This window comes from Crocodylus porosus, unplaced genomic scaffold (genome assembly GCF_001723895.1).
Source record: "Crocodylus porosus isolate Cpor-Errol unplaced genomic scaffold, CroPor_comp1, whole genome shotgun sequence".
Taxonomy (NCBI): Eukaryota; Metazoa; Chordata; order Crocodylia; family Crocodylidae; genus Crocodylus; species Crocodylus porosus.
Genome location: NW_017728943.1, coordinates 120348750 through 120370749, shown reverse-complemented (window position 1 = coordinate 120370749; position 22000 = coordinate 120348750). Strand labels below are relative to the sequence as shown.

The window sequence follows — 22000 nt, the reverse complement described above, 5'->3', positions numbered from 1 at the left end:
GGAACAATCTTGCTTCTACCTCCTCAATTTGCCTAATTCTAAATAGTCTGGAAACTAGTGGAGCTGAAGGAGATTATTGTTGCAGGCAGCTGAAGATAAAATGGCCAGATGTAGAAAAATCTGTCTCTCTCTACCGTGGAAGGCAAATACTTCCCAAGGGACAACTAAAAATGGAATGAGTTCCCTGAATGAACAGGACCCTATAGCAGAAACCAATTTTGAGAGTCACTGTACACCCTAGCATCTTTTATACCATTTCCTTTAAGGTGGAAAGGATAAGGATGTGGTATATAGCGCTTTCAGAGTTGGTTTATTGTTACCATACCATTAAGCCCTGCATCATATGAGGCTGAATTCCAAATGGCTTTTCAGATACAGATGAATTTAGCTTTAGGTTGTTCCCTAGAATGATGTGAAGCTGGATGTCACTCTGGAACTCTGTGCACTCTACGGTAACTTGATTATATTTGCTATTACTTAGTTTGCTTTTTATCCTGATCAAATTATACGAACTCCAGTCCATCAGAAAAGTATGTTTGGCTTATCTGATTTCAAGAGACTGCTATGAGGAGGCAGTCTAGGAAGATCTGCTGGATTTTGTACCCCCTGTCTGGGAGGCTGGAGGGAATGATCTGGTACAATACATTTCTACACATAAAGCTTTCCGTGGCCATGCCAGCTCTCAGTGGATTTCAGTGTCAAGTGGTGCCCTTCATTTTCTGGTCAGGGGAGCTTGAATTTGCTCTTAGTGTTCTGCATGTTAAAAAGCATACCCCATACAAAGTACATAACATCCTTTGTTTGGTCTTTGCTTATCTACAGTAAGCTATGCTATGAATTAATTCAATGTTGAAGGCCTCACCCTGTAAAATGGCTCACTGTAATTGGTCAAAAAATGAGAACCAGGAAGGGGTCTAGGACAGAAGTTTCATTAAACCAGTTTGACCCAAATCACTTAAGTCTGATACTACATTCAACCAGATTTATCTTAAACCAGTTTCAGCCATTTTGAAACCAGTTTCAGCCATTTTGAAACCAGTTTCAGCTATTTTTTCTTTAACAGTGAAGACAAAGACGTAGTCACTCTTTCTAGTTCCCACTTCCAACACGCAGGACCCTGACTATAAGTTGAGAAACCAGTTAATCTGTGAGGTGCAATCTACTCTAAGATTAGCCAGTTTCTTAAAAGTTAAGAGCTACGTAGTGTTGAGGAGAGTTTAACCGACCAAAGGGAAAGAGAAGCAAGGGATTTTCTTGATGATATCTTTTACAGGAGAGATGTTAGATAAATTTTTAGGCATAGTTTTGTGCCCAAGAGCTTGTCTAACATCTCTCTCAACTATATAGTTGGTCCATTACAAGATATTGCCAAAAAATCCTTTGCTTTTTTGCACATTTCCTGGACCATTACTGCTCCAACACCATTCCAGCCCTACTACAGCAGAGGGAGAGGAAACACAAAGCAACCCCATTGTGACAGTACTTGGCTTGTTCACAGTTTGAATCTTTGCCTTAGGCAGTAATAGCTTTGTCAAATGACATATATACAGGGGTCATCATGTGGTTGTAGTCTACCCATCCGCAGCAGCCATAATGAGTTGGGAAGGAGAGGGACTGGCTAAACCCTTTGAAGCTGTATAGTGTCTTAGCATTTTTCCCTGTTAGAGCCACTGGCACTATTGTTAGAAACATTCTGGAGCTCTTGTTGGGACAGAATCTACACAGCCTCTTCCTGAAGGTTGCAGCTTAAAACCACAGCCTGCTCCTAAACATATGTTTGACTCTACTTTATGTGTTGCCCTGGAACAGGCCTGTATGCAAAAAAAAAAAAAAAAGAAACAAGCTTCCTTTTCATTGTGGGTTATTCTTTTCTGATCTCTGGAGTATGCAATCTTGAACTTTATTTCCAGTAATTGTATGATTTATTTTGAAAAGGAAGAAAATAGAAACGCAGAGGGAATGATTGTTAAATGGGGAAAAACAAAAAGAAACCAAACCCCTCCCCACCCCTTCACCCCCAAAAAAAACATCAGCAGGGAAAGACTTTTATATCTAAGAGCCTTGCAAACTTTGGAGGAATTATTAAAAAAAAGTTATCAAAGTTTTAAAAGGCCAACTAAACTTGCATAACTGGAAGCACCAGACTGACTGACTAACTGGTACATTACACACTCCCCCACTGACAGAGAAACATCGTGAGATGAACAAGAACATACATGCTTTGGAAATGCTTTTCCAGAATCTTGAAGTTTATTAATTATTAGTCAACCTGATGCCCTTCAAACTGATAGAGAATTGCCAAGTTAAGAAATAAAACATAGAACATAGAAAGTACTGAAGGGAAATTTAAGAGTTTGATTTTTAGACAGGTAAGTTAATCCAAATGAAAATATATAAAGTAGGGCTGTGCAAAATGGCACTATTCCGTTTCTCCTTGAGTTTTGATGGAACAATGTTCCGTTTCAAATTTTATTGCGTTTCGAAACAGCCTTGCTGTTTTGACTCTGTTTTGATGTTTCGCTAGATCAGCTGGGCTGATTCCCCACCCCCAGCCTGATTTTAGGGCTGGGGATGGGACCCAAGTGATTGTGCTCAGTTGCCTTCCCCTGCGCTGTTAATGGCTTCCTGCAGCCTGGCAGTGGGAGATGGGGAAGAGCCGGGGCTGCACTCCCAGTAGCAGCGCTGGCTTGTCTCTCACCACTTCACTGCTGGCTGCTTTGAAACGTTTCAACTAGCCTCATTTTACTTTGAGGCTGTTTCAAAGCCCTTCATTTCAATTCGATTTCACTGTTTTGAGCTTGAAATGAGTTGAAACAGTGTCGAAACCGAAACAGCCAGTGAAATTTTGCACAGCACTAGTTGGCAGTATAAATAAGTGCTGCAGACCAGCAAAATGCTAACTATTTATTGAATATACTGAGAAGATTGCAGTAGCCTTTACAAAGTAATACCCATCATTGTTTTATTACTTTTCTAAAATGTTAGTGTTTCTGGTGTGCCTCACAGAGAGCTGCTATTGTCCCACATTCCCCAGCTAGAAGTCTAGGTTTATTGATGAAGCTTTGTCTCACAAAACAGCAACAACAAAAAACACAAGACAGGAAGTTTTCTAAAGATTTAACTTTGTCTTTTCACATTCTGCCTTTTTTAAAAGAAGGGTCATGAAAGAAGGGGTAAGAAGCCTGGCTGGGAGCCCTTGAGACAGCCTGATATCCACTTGGCCATTTCTTATAGCTTTGAGTCATCTGCACTTTTGCCAGATATGTACAGAGTGCAGTAATTCTCTCCTGTATTGTTCTTGCCTGCTTACCCATCTGGTTAGTGCATATGCATTTGTGCACTGTGTAAGAGCTTTAGTGGTTACAGCTTGAGCTACCTGCCTTCACAAACTTACATTTTTTGAGCATAAGTTAGTGGAGAAAGGCGGTTTCTCTCTTTGGTAGCCAGGCCACAACCCTTTCTGTTGTATCCCATTAGTGGTTGGAGGACTTTGTGACAGCTATGTGGAAGGAGCTAACAGAGCATTGGCATAGCAAGGCAAATATAAATTCCTATTCAAGGTTTTTTGCCAAAATTCTGTTAGGTCAAAACTGAAGCCCTAAATGTGTACTGATTCTCCGCCCCCCAACCCAACATTCCCAAGTATTCATAGTTGGTGGTACTTGATCTCAAAGATTGCAAGTTACCTCTTATGTGGTCAGCGATTGGGTTTATATCCTCAAGCCCAGCCTCCTTCCAGCATGTGACCGGATCTGCTGCCCCCAGGGACCAGGTGCAGTTAAGTGTCTCCTTAGCCACCTGGCCTTTTTAGTTCTTGACTCGCTCTCCCTGGGCTGCTACTTCTTGCCCCCCTTCCTTGCCCCAGGTGTCCTACCCTCTCAGGCCTTTTTAGTAACAGGGACAAGGGTTCTCTGTAACGCCTGGCTATTAGGCTAAAACGCATGTTCCTTCTTGGTCTAGCACTCCTTAGTTATGGGACAATATGGGAGGAGAGAAGTAGGGAAGGCCTAATTTGAGCAGGTGGCCTACACCTATGAATGGATCATCTATTTTCTTAGTTGTGTACTTTTTAAAATAGAAGCTGCTGCCTAAATATACTGGTAGACAAGTTAAATTCCCACAGAAAATGTTAAAATTACTACCGGTTTTGAAAAGTAAGTCCCTGAGTCAATAAAACTTAATCATCAGCTTATACTTGAGCAAAGGTTTTTACTGCTTTCTTGGCCTGGTGCCGGACAGCTTTTCTTCAGTTTTCCTCTAATCCCTTGGCTACTTCCACCAGGGCTGGCTGTTTCTGCTCCTGCTGGGCCCTCGTGCATATGTTCACACATTCCCACTGCTCCCAGGTTTTTTCCAGCAATCAACAATTTTCAGTTAGTTGTAGGGTTTATTGCATTTTGCTGCTTTTTTTGTTTGGTAAACAGACCATGCAGTTCTCCAGTGTATTAGTTCTTCAAAATTAATTTTTCATTTCTTTATACTATTTTCTTCTCCTTATATAAATAATCGGGAGGGGGGCAGGATTTCATACTAGGTTAGATAGCTATATAAATCATGTGGTACTGCTGAAGTTCCCCAATAGCTTGACTTGTATAACTATCCACCACTGTATATATTAAGACTATGATAGCCATATGTACAGCTTATAATTCATTTTCAGAGTAAATCAGGCCTAAATGGGCAGATTCGCATATGTGTACTAGCTCCTACATGCAGCTTTGGCAGCACAGAGGCAACAGAGAATCTGGACCACTAAAAATTACCCTGGTGTTGCCTTTCCTAAGCATTCATAGGTCATGAGTTAGAGCCTCCAAATCCATAAGATTAAGCAATATGGAGTTATTTGCCTTCTGGTTTCAAAGTCTTTGGTCCACATTTTTTCTCTTTTTCTTCAAAACCATTACAGCTAGAAATTTACCTTAAAGCTGATACTGTTGTGTACTCCCATGACTCTGATATAGAGGTGTATTCCCAGCCCAGTAATGTATCTGGAAATTTTGCCAGTGTGGTAAGGATTTCACCCTTAGGCTTGATCTAACATCACATAGCATGATCTCAGATTCTGGGGGTAAATTCTCAGCTGGTACAGACTTGACTCTAGCTGGTCCCTGCTCTATATTTCTCTCTCCTATCTATTCCTGGGAAAATAGGATGGGGAGGGGAGAGGGGAGATTCCCCTTCACCCCCACCCAGGGGAGCAGAGGGATGCCCCAATTAGAGATAAACAAAGCATAGGTGCAAGAACAGCCAAAGGAGCTATGACAGCTGGCATATATCTATACATCTGCTGTAACCTGTACCGTGGTGCAGATCTGCATACAGACAAGCAGTTTCTCCTGGCAGAGTTGTTGCTTTCCCAGGAGAAACTGCAAGGTTAGGGACAGAAGTTACACATAAACTAGTCTGAGTAATCAGAAACTGGTTTAAACCTGTAACAGAACTGAAGTTCAGTACACTTAAGCTGGTTTTGGCCAATTTGTAAGTGGTTTAAGATCAGCTTGGTTGGATGTAGTATCAGACTTAACTGATTTAGGTCAAACTGGTTTATGAAACTTCCATCCCAGACCCCTTCCTGGTTCAAGTTAAATCACAGTCCTCCAGCATCCCAGGATGCTTTGCAGCCCTGGGCTGTGCTGTGTGCTTCAGCAGAGCAGGATTGACCCCACCCCTCTGCACCCTAGCTAGAGCACTATCACTGCTCTGGCTGACTGAGAGGGTGTGGGGGGTGGGAAACCTAGCTCTAAACTCCAGCTGCAGTCTGCCTGGTGGGAGTGGAGCAGCCCCTAAATATTTTTCCCTGCTTCATGCTCAAGTGGAGGGGTGAGGGGAGTTGCTAGACACCAGCCAGGCTGGCAGGCTAAAGTGGAAGGGAGGGAAAGGGATTTAAACTGCCTCTCCCGCCCACAAGGGATCCCAGCCAGGGCCTGCCTGGCAGGGGTGAAGCAGCCCCTGCTTGGCTTTTCCTTTGCTCCCTGCTGGAGTGGAGGGGTGGGAGGGTATGGACAGATGCCAGGTAGGCCAGCACGCTGAGGTGGGGGGATTTAAACCCCCAGTTGGGTTTGCTTTGGGGGGGTGGGGCAGCCCCTGCCATGCTTCTGCCCCTCTCTTCCTTCTTGAACTGCGGGGAAAAGTCAGCTTTTGCTGGGGTTTTCTTCATCACTCGAGTGGAGAATAGGGGGAATGGCCACGCCCCAGGCCAGGGCTGACACACTAAGGCAGGGGGTTTAAACCCCCTCCCTCCCCACCTAAGTGTGTGAACCTCAGGCCAGGGTATGGCCATGCCCCCCCATTACAGTGAGTAGTGAGGGGGGGGCAAAAGCCTGGTAGGGGTGGTGCCTCTCTCCCTGCTTCCCCCCCCCCAGGAAAACCCCAGCTGGGGGTCTGGGGCTAGGGTGGGAGTTGAAACCCCTGACCTCTTTTTCCCTGTTCCCCTGGCCCCCCCTTGAGTAGCTGGGACGCATGCTGTAATGATGCCCCCCCCAGTTTTTGGCCTGGGCCACTTCAGGCATATGGCTGCATTTCTGGAATCAGGAGTAAATGTCTGTTCACTTACTCTTTGCATCAATCTATGCAGTTTAGATTAACCTGCAAAGACTGAGTCAATTCAGCCCTCTGGCTTTTTAACTATCTGTATTTAGTCTGAGTGTACAGATACTCTGGGGGAAAAAATCCTGGACAAAAATTGCTGCTCCAGGGGGGAAATACACTGGAAACAACCAGGGTCAAATCACTCCTGGAAGAGATTCCGAAGGGAATGCATATAGACATTAGTTCTCTCAGGAGGCAGTAGCCACAGAACAGTCTTCCACCATCCCAGGGTGCTTGTTCCTGCTCTCTCCCCAACTCTGGGGAGACAGTATGCTGCTTGGGATGGATTCTACTGCTCCAATGGAGCAAGAAACAGACCATTACCCCTTCACAATTTTCACATGGGTTTTGTGGAAATTGTGCAGGGAGATGTAGGCGGACCCAGAGCGGTCTCAGTCAGCCAATCAGAGCTGCCCTGTGCATTGCTGCCATCTATGGCCAGGCAGACTGAGGGAGCCTGCAGAGCATGCTTAAATGTGTGTAAAGAGGCCCCTGGCAGTGCATTATCACTGCAAGCTCTCTGCTCTTCAGGGACTCAGTAGGCAAATGTTTGTTCAGGGGTCTCTGAGTAAGTTTTTCTACCAGGAGAACAAACTTGAAAGAATTCTTGCAGATCATTTGGATGTGTATATACAGTCCTACTCAGACGACTGGTTTCTGGGCATCTCCCTGCTTTTATTATGCTGAGCAGAAATTTGGCACAGGAGAGATCTGGGACAAAATGCGCTTTCTGGGAGTATTTGTGCTAGTAAAGCCTGACTATTCAAACAGCTGCAGAAAGAAAACATGAAAGGATTGTGAACAGGGCTGCTTTGAAATTCTTTTCTAAATCTGAATGGGTTTTATTGGATATCCTTCCTGATTGTTAGCTCAGCTCTATCCCCCATCAGCTATGCCCAAAACCAGGCCAACACTTGCTCATGAGAATTAAATATTCTAGGGTCATAAATAACCCAAAATACAAAAAGCTTGCTGCAGCATTTTTGCTCCATATGGCAATGTCCCTTATGCTGTGGAGACCAGAAAGGACTTTTTTCCCAGGACAGAAGAATCATGTGGCAGGAAGCAAAGGAAAAGTGACAAACTCATACCTGAATAAACAGCCCAGGAGTTTAGCCACAGAATCAACTCAGAAGTTATCAGAGCTATGGCCAGGGAAAATGTCTGTTCTACAAAATAAACCCAGTATGATTGCCTAATTAAAACACTGTAAAGTCCAGTAGCATTCCAGAGAAGCTCACCACTACAAGAAAATTCAGTGGTTGGAGTAAAGGGGAATGAAAATGGAATAATAGCTTTTTCCTAGTCAGAAGATAAATTGAAAGAGACAGTGATGATTATTTATTGCAGGAGCACCAAAGTTTCCATTCAGAATGTGGGATCCAGTTTCCTAGGCTCTGTGCAAATGCACAGAAAACACGGGCCCTGAGCACCGAGCATTCAGGGGAGGCTTCTGTAAGTCTTCTGGCACAGGCAGAATTCATGTGGGGCAAAAGTAGCATCAATCTACATTTGCTTTCTTCCACATTGGTTTTGTGAGAAATGCAGCATAGAATCTATTTCTGCACCTTCTAAGAGTTTAGATTTGTCTTTCACATTGTGCACCTTCTTGCATCTTTCTAAAATTGGTATTTTGAATAAACATGTCAAGTTAGTAGCTTTACATTTAATATAATGTTTTTCTCTTATTTCAAGTAGTCCTTTAAGTATTAAAGGAAAAAAACACTGTGCAGTTATATTATCAAATCTCTGTGTTACCAGGTGTACAGTCTAGGAATGTCACCATTCAAATGAAAATAATGACTTGGTAGGTTTTATTGAATTGTATTGCTATAGTCAAGGGTATTAAGGTATTTTTAAAATTTTATTTTAAAATACATTGAGAGTATATTGGAAGGTGTCATTTTTAGCATGTGTGTAGTGAGAAAGCAGTAAGCAGCAAAGCCAGAGAAGCAGTCAGGAATTGGAGGGATGATTTTTGGAAAGTACTTGAAACAGCGATTGTATAGTTGCAACAGCATCACATGAAAAAGATTCTGACCTTCATGCAGTGCAGCCAAAGTGAACGAGGTTAAAGGTATGGCTGAACACTCATTTAATTAATGTTACGATGCATTTTTAAAGTGCTTCAGTAAAATCACTCCCATGCTTCAATTAGATACATATACAATTTTTCCTAAATTAACCCAGAACTAGATGAAATACTTCACATCAGGCCATCGTCATAGTTCTACATTGCAGACATAACCTAAGAAGCTGCAAGAACCCAGAGGTGGGGTTCTACATTGTAGGCAAGAGAAATAGCCATAGGCTAGGGACAGACATTACACCGGTTTAAGTGATCAGAAACTGGTTTAAACCTGTAACAGAAGTTCAGTGCACATAATCCAGTTTCAGAATGGCTGAAACTGGTTTAAAGATAAACCTGGTTGAATGTAGTGTCAAACTTAACTGATTTGGGTCAAACCAGTTTATGCAGTGTCTGTCCCAGACCCCTTCCTGGTGTAAGTTAAACCAGAGTCCTCTAGCATCCCTGGACTGGTGTCTCTGCTCCAGAGAACAGGGCTGGCCCTGCCCCTCTCCTCCCTGGCTAGAGCTCTAGGGGAGACTGCAGGCACAGCAGGGTCTGTCTGGCTTCCTTCACTGCTCAAGCAGGCATCCCTACAGTATGGGCCCTACCCATGTGGTATGCTAGCTAATTCTGAGAGGGGTGGTGTGTGTGTGTGCGCGCGCGCGCGTGCGCGTGCGTGCATGCTCTAGCACCCCCCAGCTTTTAGCCTGAGCCACCACAGGCATGTGCCTGCAGTTTTTCAGTCCAGAGGGAATGTCTGTGAGGTTGCAAACCAGTTCAACCTAGGCAGGTTAGACTAACCTGAAAAGATTGAATCAATTTAGGCTCAGGCATTTTGAATGTCTGTCCTTAGCCATAGAGAGGAAGTGGGGGCAAGTACCTGGCAAAGTCAAAGCCCCAGCCTTCAGTCAGTTATGAGTCCATGATGAAATGGAATTCAGACTATTCAGCAACAGCATGAGAGAGATTTATCATTGTTAACAGTCACTAATGGACAAACCATTTAAACCTGTGTAATGCAGAGAACTCTGCTGTGAGAAATTATGTTGGATAATGGCAGCACTGGTAAGAAAATTGGAAATAAACAACTCAGAGGCAACAGGCCCATTTAAGGCCACCTATTAATTTTGATTGATGTAAAGCAAATACATGAATGTAAAAAATATAATAACATAAAAACATGGTGTGTTAATCTATGACCTAGAAAACTTGGAAGCTCCATAATGGATTTTAAAAAGGGAACATGGATTTCTGCTTAATAAATACACTGCTAAATAATTACTTAAGGGTGATATTGCTAGGGCTATTACAATTTTGTCTAATATAGTAAGTAACTACAAATCATCTAATGCACTGAACCAGCTGTGGCAAAACATAGAGCAATGCTAATACAGAGCTACCGTTTCCACCTCTGTTTAGTCAATGCTAAGGGGTTTTAGCATATTTTAATATTTTCTGTTAACAGGAGTCTTAAAAAAAAAATCCATATAGGCACTTAGAAGTAACCCAGAGCATTCAACTTTACCAGATATGTCAACTTACCAGAGATGAAGATAGCCAGACTCATCTAATTTTTGTAAAATATTTTCACTATTTTTCACCATTCTTTTCACCACTGCTGTGCGTACGTGTAAAGGCTAGATCTGTGTCTAAGGCAGAGCTCAGGATGAACTGAAGTGCCTAAGTCCAAATATATGCTCCAGACAAAACCTAAGTCGCTGCCTCACTCTGGAGCTCCCTGTGTGACTATAAAATTCCCTAGACACTTAAATGCTATTTATGAATATGCCCAGAAGTGCATAAGTCTGAAAAACTTGTCTTTTTAGGGATGAAGAAATGCTCTTCCATCTTAATCCCCTGAGGGGTTCAGTTGCTTAACTGCTCCAGTGTACTTAACAACTCCCTGCAGGAATGTTCACAAAACAGCTGGCCTCTTTCTTTTGTGCCTATGTTTTATGCAGCAAACTAGTTGTTAGAACAGTTACTGTAAGTTCTAGGTCCAACTTTCCCTGGGGATTTAAACCCACATCTCAGACCCTAGGGAAGTGCTTAAACCACTGAGCTACTGTTTATCCAGGGTGGAAAACACTCTCTACCTCTCCATTTGAAATTGTGCTGTGAGAATGCAGTGCCTTTTTTCAGCTACAGTACCTTGAATAAGACAGCTCCACTTACTCTGATGTGCTCCATACACAGAATAGGGTGTCTTACTAGATTCTATGCTAGGGTCATAAAAATTAAACGTGGCAGCACCAAACTCCATAGATGCCTAAGTCCTTTGTTGATTTAGCTCTAAATGCTTCAGGCAGAAACCTGTGGCCTGCAGAGCCTTTGGATCCAGCCCACAGAGCCATGGCTTCAGAGGCATTTGGTGGTGGGGAGCGTTCCTTGTGCCATGCTGCAGGGCTCTGGCAGAGGAGGAGCTCTGCCTTGCTGTGCTGCACACAGGCTTCATGGGCTCCATTGGAAGGGGGCTTTTGCTGCACCACAGCTGAATGGGAGAGAAACAATGATAGAGGCCAGGGTCTAATGCCCTCAGACCCATGCTAGATCATTCTGGCCCCCTGGCCAGAATACATTGCCCTCCTCCTGCTTCAGTGCATCGCTCTTCAGAGTATATCATTTCAGAAATAATTAACAGGAATACACAGGCTGCTGCTGCTGAAGATAATGAGTGTAAAATTATGCTGTATTTGCAGCATATATGTAATGCAAGTCTGATCAAAATGGCTATTTCATATGGATTCTGAATTTGCTTCATTCTTTTCACAGTTTCTGTTCATCTAGTTTATTTCATCATCGCCTTACATTTTTCTAGAACAATTGCAAGTCAGTCAGCAGGCATATTTCATCAGATGCAATTTTCTCTTTATTATTGATTCATTAATCCTTTCCTCCCATTCTAAAGATAATTCATGGCAGGTTGCAGTGTTTTCCCATTTACAGCATACCAGGAATATTTTACATACAGCATTTTAAGAATGTAACAATTATGTAAATTTTGTAGTGTAGTACCATATAGCTATCTCTTTTATTTAGATACATACTGAAGACTTCTTTTGTATTTCAGTCTTGTGCATTTTTTAATTTAATTCTGGAGGGATCTGGAATCATCACTAAAATACCTAGATAGATGGACAGACTGATTTGGTTAGCCTTAATCATTTAATGTATTTATATTTACAGATTTAGTGTTATTCCCATTTAATTCTAAACTGTTATAAACCTCCCCCCCAGGCCAAGTTATTGCACATCATACAACACCTGCATATTTATGGAATTAATGGCTTTCCTTCCCCATAACTCACCTCATTATGTGATGGTGCATGAATGAGTATATGCTGTGCAGTCTACAGGACAGATGGAGATTGAGCTATATAATAAAATTCATGCATAGATTGCTGATGCTGCTCTCTCTAAAGCTAATATATTGATTAGCCCTCCTGTGAATAGCAAATGGCTCAATGTGGTTGGAGGTAGCTAACTATCTGATGCCTGTGGTGGGCCTCCTATTGTGGCTTATAAAGGACAGATGACGACCCTGCTGTAGTTATCGCTACAGCAGAAAATATATGGCCCTCTATTACTGTGCTTCTCTAGATATCAATGTAATAGGGAGCCCAAACCCTGTTACTTAGACACAATGGAGGGGGAGGAGAGGGGACTGTAATAGGAAGCCAGGTGGCTCCTGTCACTTTAAGATGGGGTAGGCAATTATTTGGTCTGGAGGGACACTTAAGGAGTTTTGGTGAACTGTTGTGGGCTAAGGAGGTGGGAGTGTTGACCTGGTCCAGCCTGGGCCCCTCATGGGAAGGGCATGTGCAGTCAGGCAGATGGGATGGGGCTGCAGGCAGGTGGGGAGTGCTGTCCAGGAGTGGGAAGGGTGGGTACAGCTGAGATCACAGGACAGTGATAATGCAGTGCTGAGCCCCAGGGCAGATACGTGACCTGCTCCCTGCATGTTCCTGTGATGAGCACTGGTTCCATGGGTGGGGACATGCAGGCTGCAGATCATGGCTCTTCTCTGAGCCCCAGCCTCATGCTGCCACCACCACACAATCCCAGCCCTGGCCCCTGCCTGTCTTTCCTGCTCCTAGACACTGCTTCCTGTCTGTGGACCTATCCTATCTACCCAGCTGAGTGCACTCTGCTTGTAGGGGTCCCTGGCTGGTTTCCATGAAGAACCTGCTCACCTGTCCTCCTTGTGGCCAGTAGGGGGTGCTCCTGTGCTGAGCCACCCACCTCACAGTGCCCAACCACCTTCCAGGCTCTGAGTGCCTCCCTGGGTGTGCCTCATATCTGGTCGACCCCCTTCTTGGAGCACACCTGCAAGCCTGGCTGTAACATCGCCACCACCCAGGGTCTGGACTGATCTTGGCCCTGTGCCTCCTGGGAAACAGAGGCCTAGTAGTCCTTGAGGGTACTTGACCCACTGCAAGAAATTCGGTTGCTTCCTTCAGTCTTAAGCACAAATAGTGGTCTCCCTTAGTCAGCCGAACCAAGGGGACTCCAAGGCATAATCTAGATCCTCTCCCATGCTAGGTACAGAGGGGACTTTATTGGTTACAAGGAGTAGGTTTGGAATAGGGTACAGGGTAGAGCAATATCAGAGAAATGCCTTAGAGCAAACATGGTAGCATGGTAGCCTTTGATCACGCATCTGAGTTACTACAAGCTATATATCTACTTAGATCTTGAGTAGCTTACTCACAGATATCATCCAGAGGCAGGTGGAGATTCCTTCTGGAGGCAAGCGGTTCATTGAACATGAGTTTTGAGAGAGAGAGTGAGTTTCAGATGGTCCAGTTCTCTGAGAGTTCTCATCATGGCTGCTGCTCCTGCCTCCTGGATAGTCCTTAACTTATATAGCCATTATGACCTCATTTAGCTGATCCAATGCAGGCCAGCAACTGTTGGCTGCCAGCCAACCAATTTGAAATCGATCACTGGTTGTCGGGTAGACTGGCAGGGTCTTGAGCCTCCTCCCAGTCATGATGACATTGCTTAGAACATTAGGGAGTTTAAGCCCCCACCTGGGTGTGTGAGGCCAGTCATGTAGGCAGAAGGAGCAGGTTTCCCCTTGTCTCAGCAATGTATCCAACTCAGGTTATAACTCAGGGTTACCTGAAGCCAATGGGGCCAGGGGTGTCTGCCCTCTGCAGTGACCATGGTAACCAAATTTTCAGACTGGTCCCCTGCCTGATAGCAGAGTTTGGGGAGAGAGAGATAGTATTCTGCCACACTCCTGATCCATCTGGCACCCTCACCAGTGAATGTGGGGCAGATGGGCTGGGGTGACGGGGCAGCAGGACCAGGTCTGGTGGCATTGACAGAGATGCTGGCAGCTGCAGCTGGGCAGAGTAAAACACCACTGTGGGCAGGGCTGTCCCAAGGGAGGGAGGATGTGGAGAATTGGGGCAAGCGCCTTGGGCCCTGCACTTTGGAGGGCTGTGCAGAGCTGGGCAGAGAGGCTGTGGCTGTAGTTTATCCCACCTTCCTGCCTGGTGGATTGGAGGCCCCTTTCTTAGTTTCAGCTGTCACCCATCCCGCCATGTCCAATGTGCTGGGACTTTCACTCCTTGGCATAAGTGTGCCATGGGATGGGGTGGGGGTCCCTATGCAGGTTGCTTTACCCCAGGCCCCGTGCCCTGCTAGGATCATCTCTGACTGTGGGGATTGCTGGGAAGTCAAGTCTGGCTACTGTGCCATTCCTGCCCCACTGTATTCCCAGGGGCAGCAGGACAGCTGCATGTGCCATGACTTCACCTGACACATGTGGGGCCAAAGTACCTGCCAAAGGATGGACAAAATCCTTTGGTAGGCCAGATTTGGCCCGCAGGCCATATTTTGCCCACCTCTGCTTTAGGAGAAGGCAGCAAGCCAAGCCAGCTGTGTCAGGCAGCAGTGGCAGGAATGCATGCTGGTCCTTACTTAAGATGGTAAAACCCCTGTGTGTGGCTGGGGAAAGCAACATGATGGAAAGGGGGTGGGACTTTGAGCCAGAGCAGGTAGACAGATATTTCAGGGAGAGAAGCTCCCTGGGGTAGCTGACTGCAGGAACCAATGTACAAGGATACCAAGCCACCCATAGGGGTGAGTGAGCCTAGTACTGGGAAGTATAGCTTGTGGTAGGGTATTGACTGACAGGGAAAAAATTTTGTGAAAGCAGTTTGCTTGTATTTCTGTTGTGTTGTGGGAACGTAGGGGCAGAGAAGACCATGAGCAGGCTACCTGGCAGACACTCTCTGCTATGAGGCAGAAATAGCCAGGGGACCAAGTCGGCTGAATAGGTTGAAGCTTGGACAAGGGTCAGGGTTGGAGGGGCCCAGTGTTAGTTCATGGCAGAAAAGGGAGAGAGGAAGAGAGAGAGAGACTTTGGGTGTCAGGGTCTGAGCCCCAAGTCAAGCAGGCCAAATTAAGCTGACAGAGTAACAATGAAAGGACTAGGAAGAGCACCTAAGGCTCACTAGTCTCTAAAGGGCAGCCTTCCCTCTGTATTAACAACAAGGTGTGGCAGGTGAGACATCAAGGGAAGACCCTGAGAGGCAGGAGTGAAGGCTGAATGAGCCATCAAAGCAGTGCTACAGCATCCCTAGGGGACACTCAGTCATGCCCACCTTAGAGAGAGTTCTGTGAAGTACTGATATCCAAACTAAAAAATGGTGCTTAAAAGCTCCAAGTGGTAGAATAAAGTAGCGTAGTTTCTGCGTGTCCTTTTTCCTTCTCATAATTAAATGTTAACTTGTAAAAGGAAAATAAATTAGGCAAAGGACCCAAATTAGGTATTTGATGGCTGTGCTCTTATAGATCTACTAGTCTGTGTATGCATCTGAGAGAGAATGTTTTGCGTTCAAAAGCTTGTCTGATTTTTATCCCAATTACATAATTGGTCCAGTAAAAGATATCACCCTAAGAAATCCTTGCCTCTTGGCTAAGAAAGCTTATTGCAAATGCGTACATGTATTTTATAAGCTGTACCACGTTGAAAATTTTGAAAAGTGATTTACTACCTCAGTGATGGATGATTAAAACCAAGCTTACTACTTAAGATTATTACTAATGTATATATTCCAATATGTATTCCAAAATGATCCTTTACGTAAGCACATGGACTCATCCAACTCCCTTTTAGGCAGATAAGTGCTAATTAGCTACCTAAAATCAACATGTGAATGCCATTACATAGATCTTGGATCCTGTTCCCCACTGCACAACTTGACTTATCTTTCTGAGTATAGTTAGACTGGACTTGCCTGTAGTAGCCAGAAGGGCACTGCCTTGCTACTGAGGATATCTGGTCCTTGCTCCTGTCCCCTCCCACCTGCTCTTTGTCTTGCATTAGTCACTGGATGAACTAGACAGACAGCAGTCTTCCTCTTCCTGTCCTCGCTATCCCCATACCTCTCCTGACCATGCTGGCACTGAGACTCATCTACTGCCACCACCATCTGCAGGCATTTCTCCCTGCTGCCCAGCGGTGCTGTGGTGCAGTGCACTGCAAGCAAAACCTCTTGCTGCTGAAGGCCACAGAAGACCCTTTTCCATCTTGGATCCAATGGCTCTGTGGGCTGTATCTGGCTTTCGGTTTCTGACCCCTAAATAGAGCAACTACATTATTAAGGACAGCAGAAGGGCTGCATAGACAGTTGAGGTCACACAAGAGCTGGAGAATTGTTATATGCGCAAACAAGTTATTTAGATAAATCATATACATTTAAGTAGAGCTTGTGTATTCTTTTGGTAAAGGTCTACTGGAAGACAGCAGAAGTGATAAAAATAGGTTAGTTGCTGCTATTTGTCGATCTGTTTTCTTTAGTGGTTTAGTACTTAGCGTTTGTTGAATGAACGGGTTTAGAGAACCAACTCTGAGCTTGACAAAGGAGATTCTGAGGTTAGAAAAGCTTTTTATTATCCTAATGAAAATCCATTCAGAACCTGCCATTTGTACATGAGCAGTAGAACCTGTTCCGCTCTTCCAAAATTTTTAGTGCTTCAACTGTTAAGGCTGTGCGAAGCTTTGGTCCCTGATTTGATTTGGCCTGATTCAGTGGCTGAATCTCTGAATCTGAATCGATTCAGAATCCTCTGAATCGATTCAGAGAGATTCAGCTATTTGGACATAGACACAGCTCTAAATGTTTTTTCTACATACCTCTAGGTAGCAGGCGGCTCGTGAATGCTGTAATGCTGGGGTGCATGGAGTGTCCCACAGAAGCATGGGGGGCTTCCTAGCATGCTCGGTAGCAGACCCAGAAGTGGACTAGAAGCACTTCCAGTTCACGTCCAGGTCCACTGGGGAGCATGCAGGGGCCCTTCTGCACCACCCTGGCTTGGCAACTGGTGTCTCCTGGGTCTGGGAGGGGGCACTTGGGCTCCCCCTGTGGCTGATCACCAAGCTGGGGGGGGCAGCCCCCGAGCGTGCTCCCCCATGGACCCAGAAGTGGACTAGAAGTACTTCCGGTCCACTTTCAGGTTCGCCTCTGAGAATGTGCAGGGGCCCCACTTCCCACACTCCTGTGAGACTCTCCATCTGTCCCAGCATTGCAGCGTTCATGAGCCATGCCTGGAACCTCAAGGTATGTAGAAAAAACTTTTAAAGCTGTGTCTATGGCCAAATCACTGATTCTCTGAATCAGTGTCAAATCTTCAGATTTGGATTCAGCTGAATCAAATCAGGGACAGTGATCCAAATCAACAAATCAAATCACTGTCCCTGATTTAGGCCAAATCTGAATCGAGTAGGGCCCATTTTGCACACCCCTATCAACTATACCACAGTATTTCCTCAAGCCTTGCTGAGTTGATTGCACCAACCAGTCATGACTGCTTACTGTTTTCCCCTGTCAAAATAACGTTTATCTTAAAGGAATATGCACTAGGCTGTGCTCATTGCAACCACCTTCTAAGTGGCTTGTGGGCCACCCCAGAGGCTGCCTCAGTATGAACCATAGGTAGTGACCTACTCAATTTGTGATTTTGCAGATTTTGGGCATCAACCATGAAATTGTACAAGGTCTGCAAAATCTGTGGGGGGAAAAAAAAGTCTTATGGAAAATAAAATGATGGCTCCCCAGAGGGAGCCACCAGTCCTCAAGGCCTCTGTGACCTGGCTGTGCATCCTGCTGGGGAGGGGGGGCCAGGGGGGTGGAGGGCTGTCAGCACTAAGGGGAGCAGCTAAGATGGCTGCTGCCCCCTCCGCTGATTGGTTGAGAGGGCTGCCTGTCATGCAATCAGCGGGGTGGTGGGGTCACTGGAACCTGTTGGCCAGTCAGCTGCATGGGGGAGTTTGGCACAATTAGCCTCTGAAGATGGTGGCCAGCTCTGTGATATACCTGCAAAATTGAGCGAAGGAGGGGAGACTAGAGGTTCTGGCTACAGTAGCAGCTGTAGTGATGGGGGAGTGGCAGCAAGGTAGGAGTCTGGCCTGTGTGCTGCCTGAGGGCCACCGGTTAACCCTGACATACAGCAAAGACCTAACTGCTTACTGTACTAGGCAGGCAGGCATCATTCCTACATTTTACATAAACAGTAGTAGCTGAGAATCTGGGAGGCTGCATAAGATTACTTTAATCATAACTAGGAATAGATCTGGGGTCTATTCAATCATGCTACATTTCAAATTGGCTGTACCAGCCCTAGGATCATGATGATGCTATGTAGATACCAGAGTGCATTCTGTACACCCACTTCAGCAAAGTGGTTTTGGACACACAGATGAGTGACCATTCTGTAAGTACAAACAATTAATAGTACTTGAGGATCCCAACTGGCAGCTGTCTGCTGTAACATGTCATGTTTCAAACCAGGCAGGTCTCTTGAGCCCCAGCATTCCACTGCTGCCTAGCAAACAATTATTTAACCTATTGATAAGGCACATTGCATCCTTCTTTACCAGATGATCCAGTTAGAAGATAACACTTTATCGCTACTGGTCTTACACTAATTATTCCTTTAGCTCAAATGAAACAGGTCTGTGCCACTGATAGTAACAGTCTACATTCAAACCTTGCTGATGAGCCATGGGGTCAACTTCAGATGTGGCATATTTTACAATCCAAGTGCAGCTATAAACTTCTTTTGTCATATCTGTCCTGTTTTTCTTGTTGCAGAATAATAAACACATTTTATGTATGTCCAAACTGATGCTGAGCCTTGTATGTTGCATCAAAGAGTTAATAGTGGCACTTGTACACAGTTAGACTCAAGGGCACAACAGAAATCAATATTACCAGAGGCTATGTGATTTTCATTGTCTGTCACTGCTGTGTATGTGTGTGTGGGTTTTTTTTCAAAGCTTTTACTTTATTGATTGCCTTCCTACCAGCCCTCTCCATAAAAAGGAGGCTACCTTAAATATTCATCAGTGAAAAGTGAAAGGATGAATGGCAACATATACACAAATAATCACAGATTATTCACCCTAATATAGCAGTCAATAGTGCCAGTGGTAGGTACAGTGTGGCCATGCACCATGTGAAAGGAGATCTGGGAAGAATTCTGCCTCAGAGGAAATTCCTACTCTTCTCTCCAAAAGGCAGCCTGCCTGGGAGATCGGCTTTGTTGGTTGGTGCATAAGGAGAATAGGTTTGTGTGATCACACTACTTCCTTGGCTTCTTTGGGGTGTCTTGAATGGTATACAAGTAAGGAGCAGTTCCTGTGTTCTGAAATTGCAAGAATCTGGGGCAACACATAGGGGGTGAACATGGGTGCATGTGTACCCTGAGATTGGCAGTGCACCCCTGCAATTGACTGCTGTTGACAATCGCCCTCCCCCCCACTGCCAACACTGCTGTGGCTGCCTGCGGGAGCTCCCTGCTGCCACACCTCCGCTGCCGCCACCACCTACGGGTGGTCGCTGTGCCACTCCAGCCTCCAGGGGCACATGTCGTTCATGGCAAGAATTGCAATCTGTTAGGGTAGGGAAAAGCATGTGTGCTTATATCCGTATATATACTTCCTCAAACTCTTTCCTTCTTCCTACATGAGATGTTTACTGTAGACTAATTAGCTCCACAGGGAACATCTTGGCCACTCATGTGTGATCCTGTTAGGCCGCAGGAAACTAATAAACTCTGTAGCAGGTTAGTACTAGGACTAGTTGGCAGCTAGTATCAAGTGGAGTGTCTCAGGGTTCAGTCCTGGGGCCAGTTTTGTTCAATATCTTCATCAGCTATCTGGAAGAAGGGATGGAGTACATCCTCAGCGAGTTTGCAGATGACACCAAGTGGGGAAGTAACAGATACACTGGAGACTACGGCAAAGCTCAAAGAAACCTTGACAAATTGGAGGATTGGACCAAAAGAAATCTCATGTGGTTCAATAGAAATGCAAAGTGCTGTACTTATGATGGAAAAATCCCATGCAGTTGTACAGGCTGGGGACTGACTAGCTGGGCTGCACCTCTGCAGAAAAGCACCTGGGGGTTCCAGTGGACAATAAGCTGAATATAAGTCAACAATACACCCTTGTTTTCATAGTAGCTAGGGTCAGGAGGGACCTGAACACATCATTCCTGCCTGACCCCCTGCCACAGGCAGGAATGAATGCTGGATTCACAAGACCCCAGACGGTGATCATCTAACCTCTTTTTGAATTTGCCCAAGGTAGAGGCGAGGACCACTTCCCTAGGAAGTTGGTTCCAGATTCTGGCCACCCTAACTGTAAAATACTGCCTCCTGATCGTTAATCTAAACCTATTCTCCATCAGCTTAATACCATTGTTCCTCATCACCCCAGGTGGTGCTGGGGAGAATAGAGCTCTTCTTATTTGCTGATGATCTCCCCTGATTAGTTTGTAGGCAGCCACCAGGTTCCCCCTCAGCCTCCTCTTGCTGAGGCTGAATAGGTTCAGGTCCCTCAGTCTCTCCTCAAAGGGCCTATCCTGCTGCCCTCTCACCAAGTGGGTGGCCCTCCTCTGAACTCTCTCCAGGCTGGCCACATCCTTTTTAAAGTGCGGTGCCCAGTACTGGATGCAGTACTCCAATTGTGGCCTGACCAATGTCGCATAGAGGGGGAGCATCACATCTCTAGACCGGCTTGATGCATCTTTGGATGCATGACAAGGTATGGCTGGCCTTGCTGGCTGCGGTCTGGCACTGGTGGCTCATGTTCATCTTGGAGTCAATAATGACTCCAAGATCCCTTTCCACCCCTGTGCTTTCAAGAGGGGAACTCCCCAGCCTGTATGCTTGCTGTGGATTCCTTCTCCCAAGGTGCAGCACCCTGCATTTGTCTACTTTGAACCCCATCCTATTCTCAACTACACATTTTTGTAATCTGTCTAAATCTAGTAGCAGCCTCTCTCTCTGTTCAAGTGTGTCCACCTCACCCCACATCTTAGTGTCATCAGCAAACTTGGAAAATGTGCTTTCAACCCCCTCGTCCAAGTTGCTGATTAAGATGTTAAACAGTGCAGGCCTGAGGACTGAGCCCTGGGGGACCCCACTGCTCACATCACACCAGGTTGAGTACGACCCATCCACCGCTACTCTCTGGATGTGTCCTATCAGCCAATTTTTCACCCATCCAACTGTGTAGGCATCAATGCCACAGTTACCTAATTTATTGATGAGAATGGGGTGAGAAACAGTGTCAAAGGCCTTCTTAAAGTCTAGAAAGGCTACGTCCATGGCGACACCATCATCCAAGGATTTAGTTACTTGGTCATAAAAGGCAATCGGGTTGATCAGGTTTTGAAGAAGGCTAATGGCATACTGTGATGCATTAGTAGGAACAATGCCAGTAAATCAAAGGAAGTGATTCTTCCCCTCTATTTGGCATTGGTGAGGCCATATCTGGAGTACTGTGTCCAGTTTTGGACACCCCCCCCCACTACAGAAGGATGTGGACAGATTGAAGAGAGTCCAGTGGAGGGCAACAAAAATGGTTAGGGGACTGGGGCACATGGCTTCTGAGGACAGGCTGAGGGAGCTGTGCTTATTTAGTTTGGAGAGGAGAAGATTGAGAGGGGATTTAATAACAGCATTCGACTACCTGAAGGGTGATTCCAAAGAGAATGGAGCTACACTGTTTTCAGTGATGGCAGATAACAAGGACCAAAGGTCTCAAGTTGCAGCAAGGGAAGTTGAGGTTAAATATTAGGAAGAACTTACTCACTGGGAGGGTAATAAAACACTGGAACAGGCTACCCAGAGACCTTGTGGAATCTCTACCCTTGGAGGTTTTTAAGACCTGGCTAGACTAAACCTTGGTTGGGATGATCTAGTTGGAGATAGTTCTGCTTTGAGCAGTGGTTTTCATAGATTTCATAGACATCAGGGCTGGAAGGGACCTCGGGAGATCATCGAGTCCAGCCCCCTGCCCAAAGGGCAGGAAGTCAG

The 22000-nt window shown here is 45.3% G+C and overlaps 1 protein-coding gene across 1 annotated transcript in view; it reads left to right on the top strand.

The window, feature by feature from the left end:
- PPP1R14C (protein phosphatase 1 regulatory inhibitor subunit 14C) overlaps positions 1–22000 on the top strand; it is a 120360-nt gene that overhangs the window by 6388 nt on the left and 91972 nt on the right. Inside the window, exon 3 of the mRNA XM_019548631.1 lies at positions 4907–5008. Within this exon, the coding sequence (XP_019404176.1) occupies positions 4907–5008 (102 nt within the window). The remainder of the gene's footprint in view (positions 1–4906; positions 5009–22000) is intronic.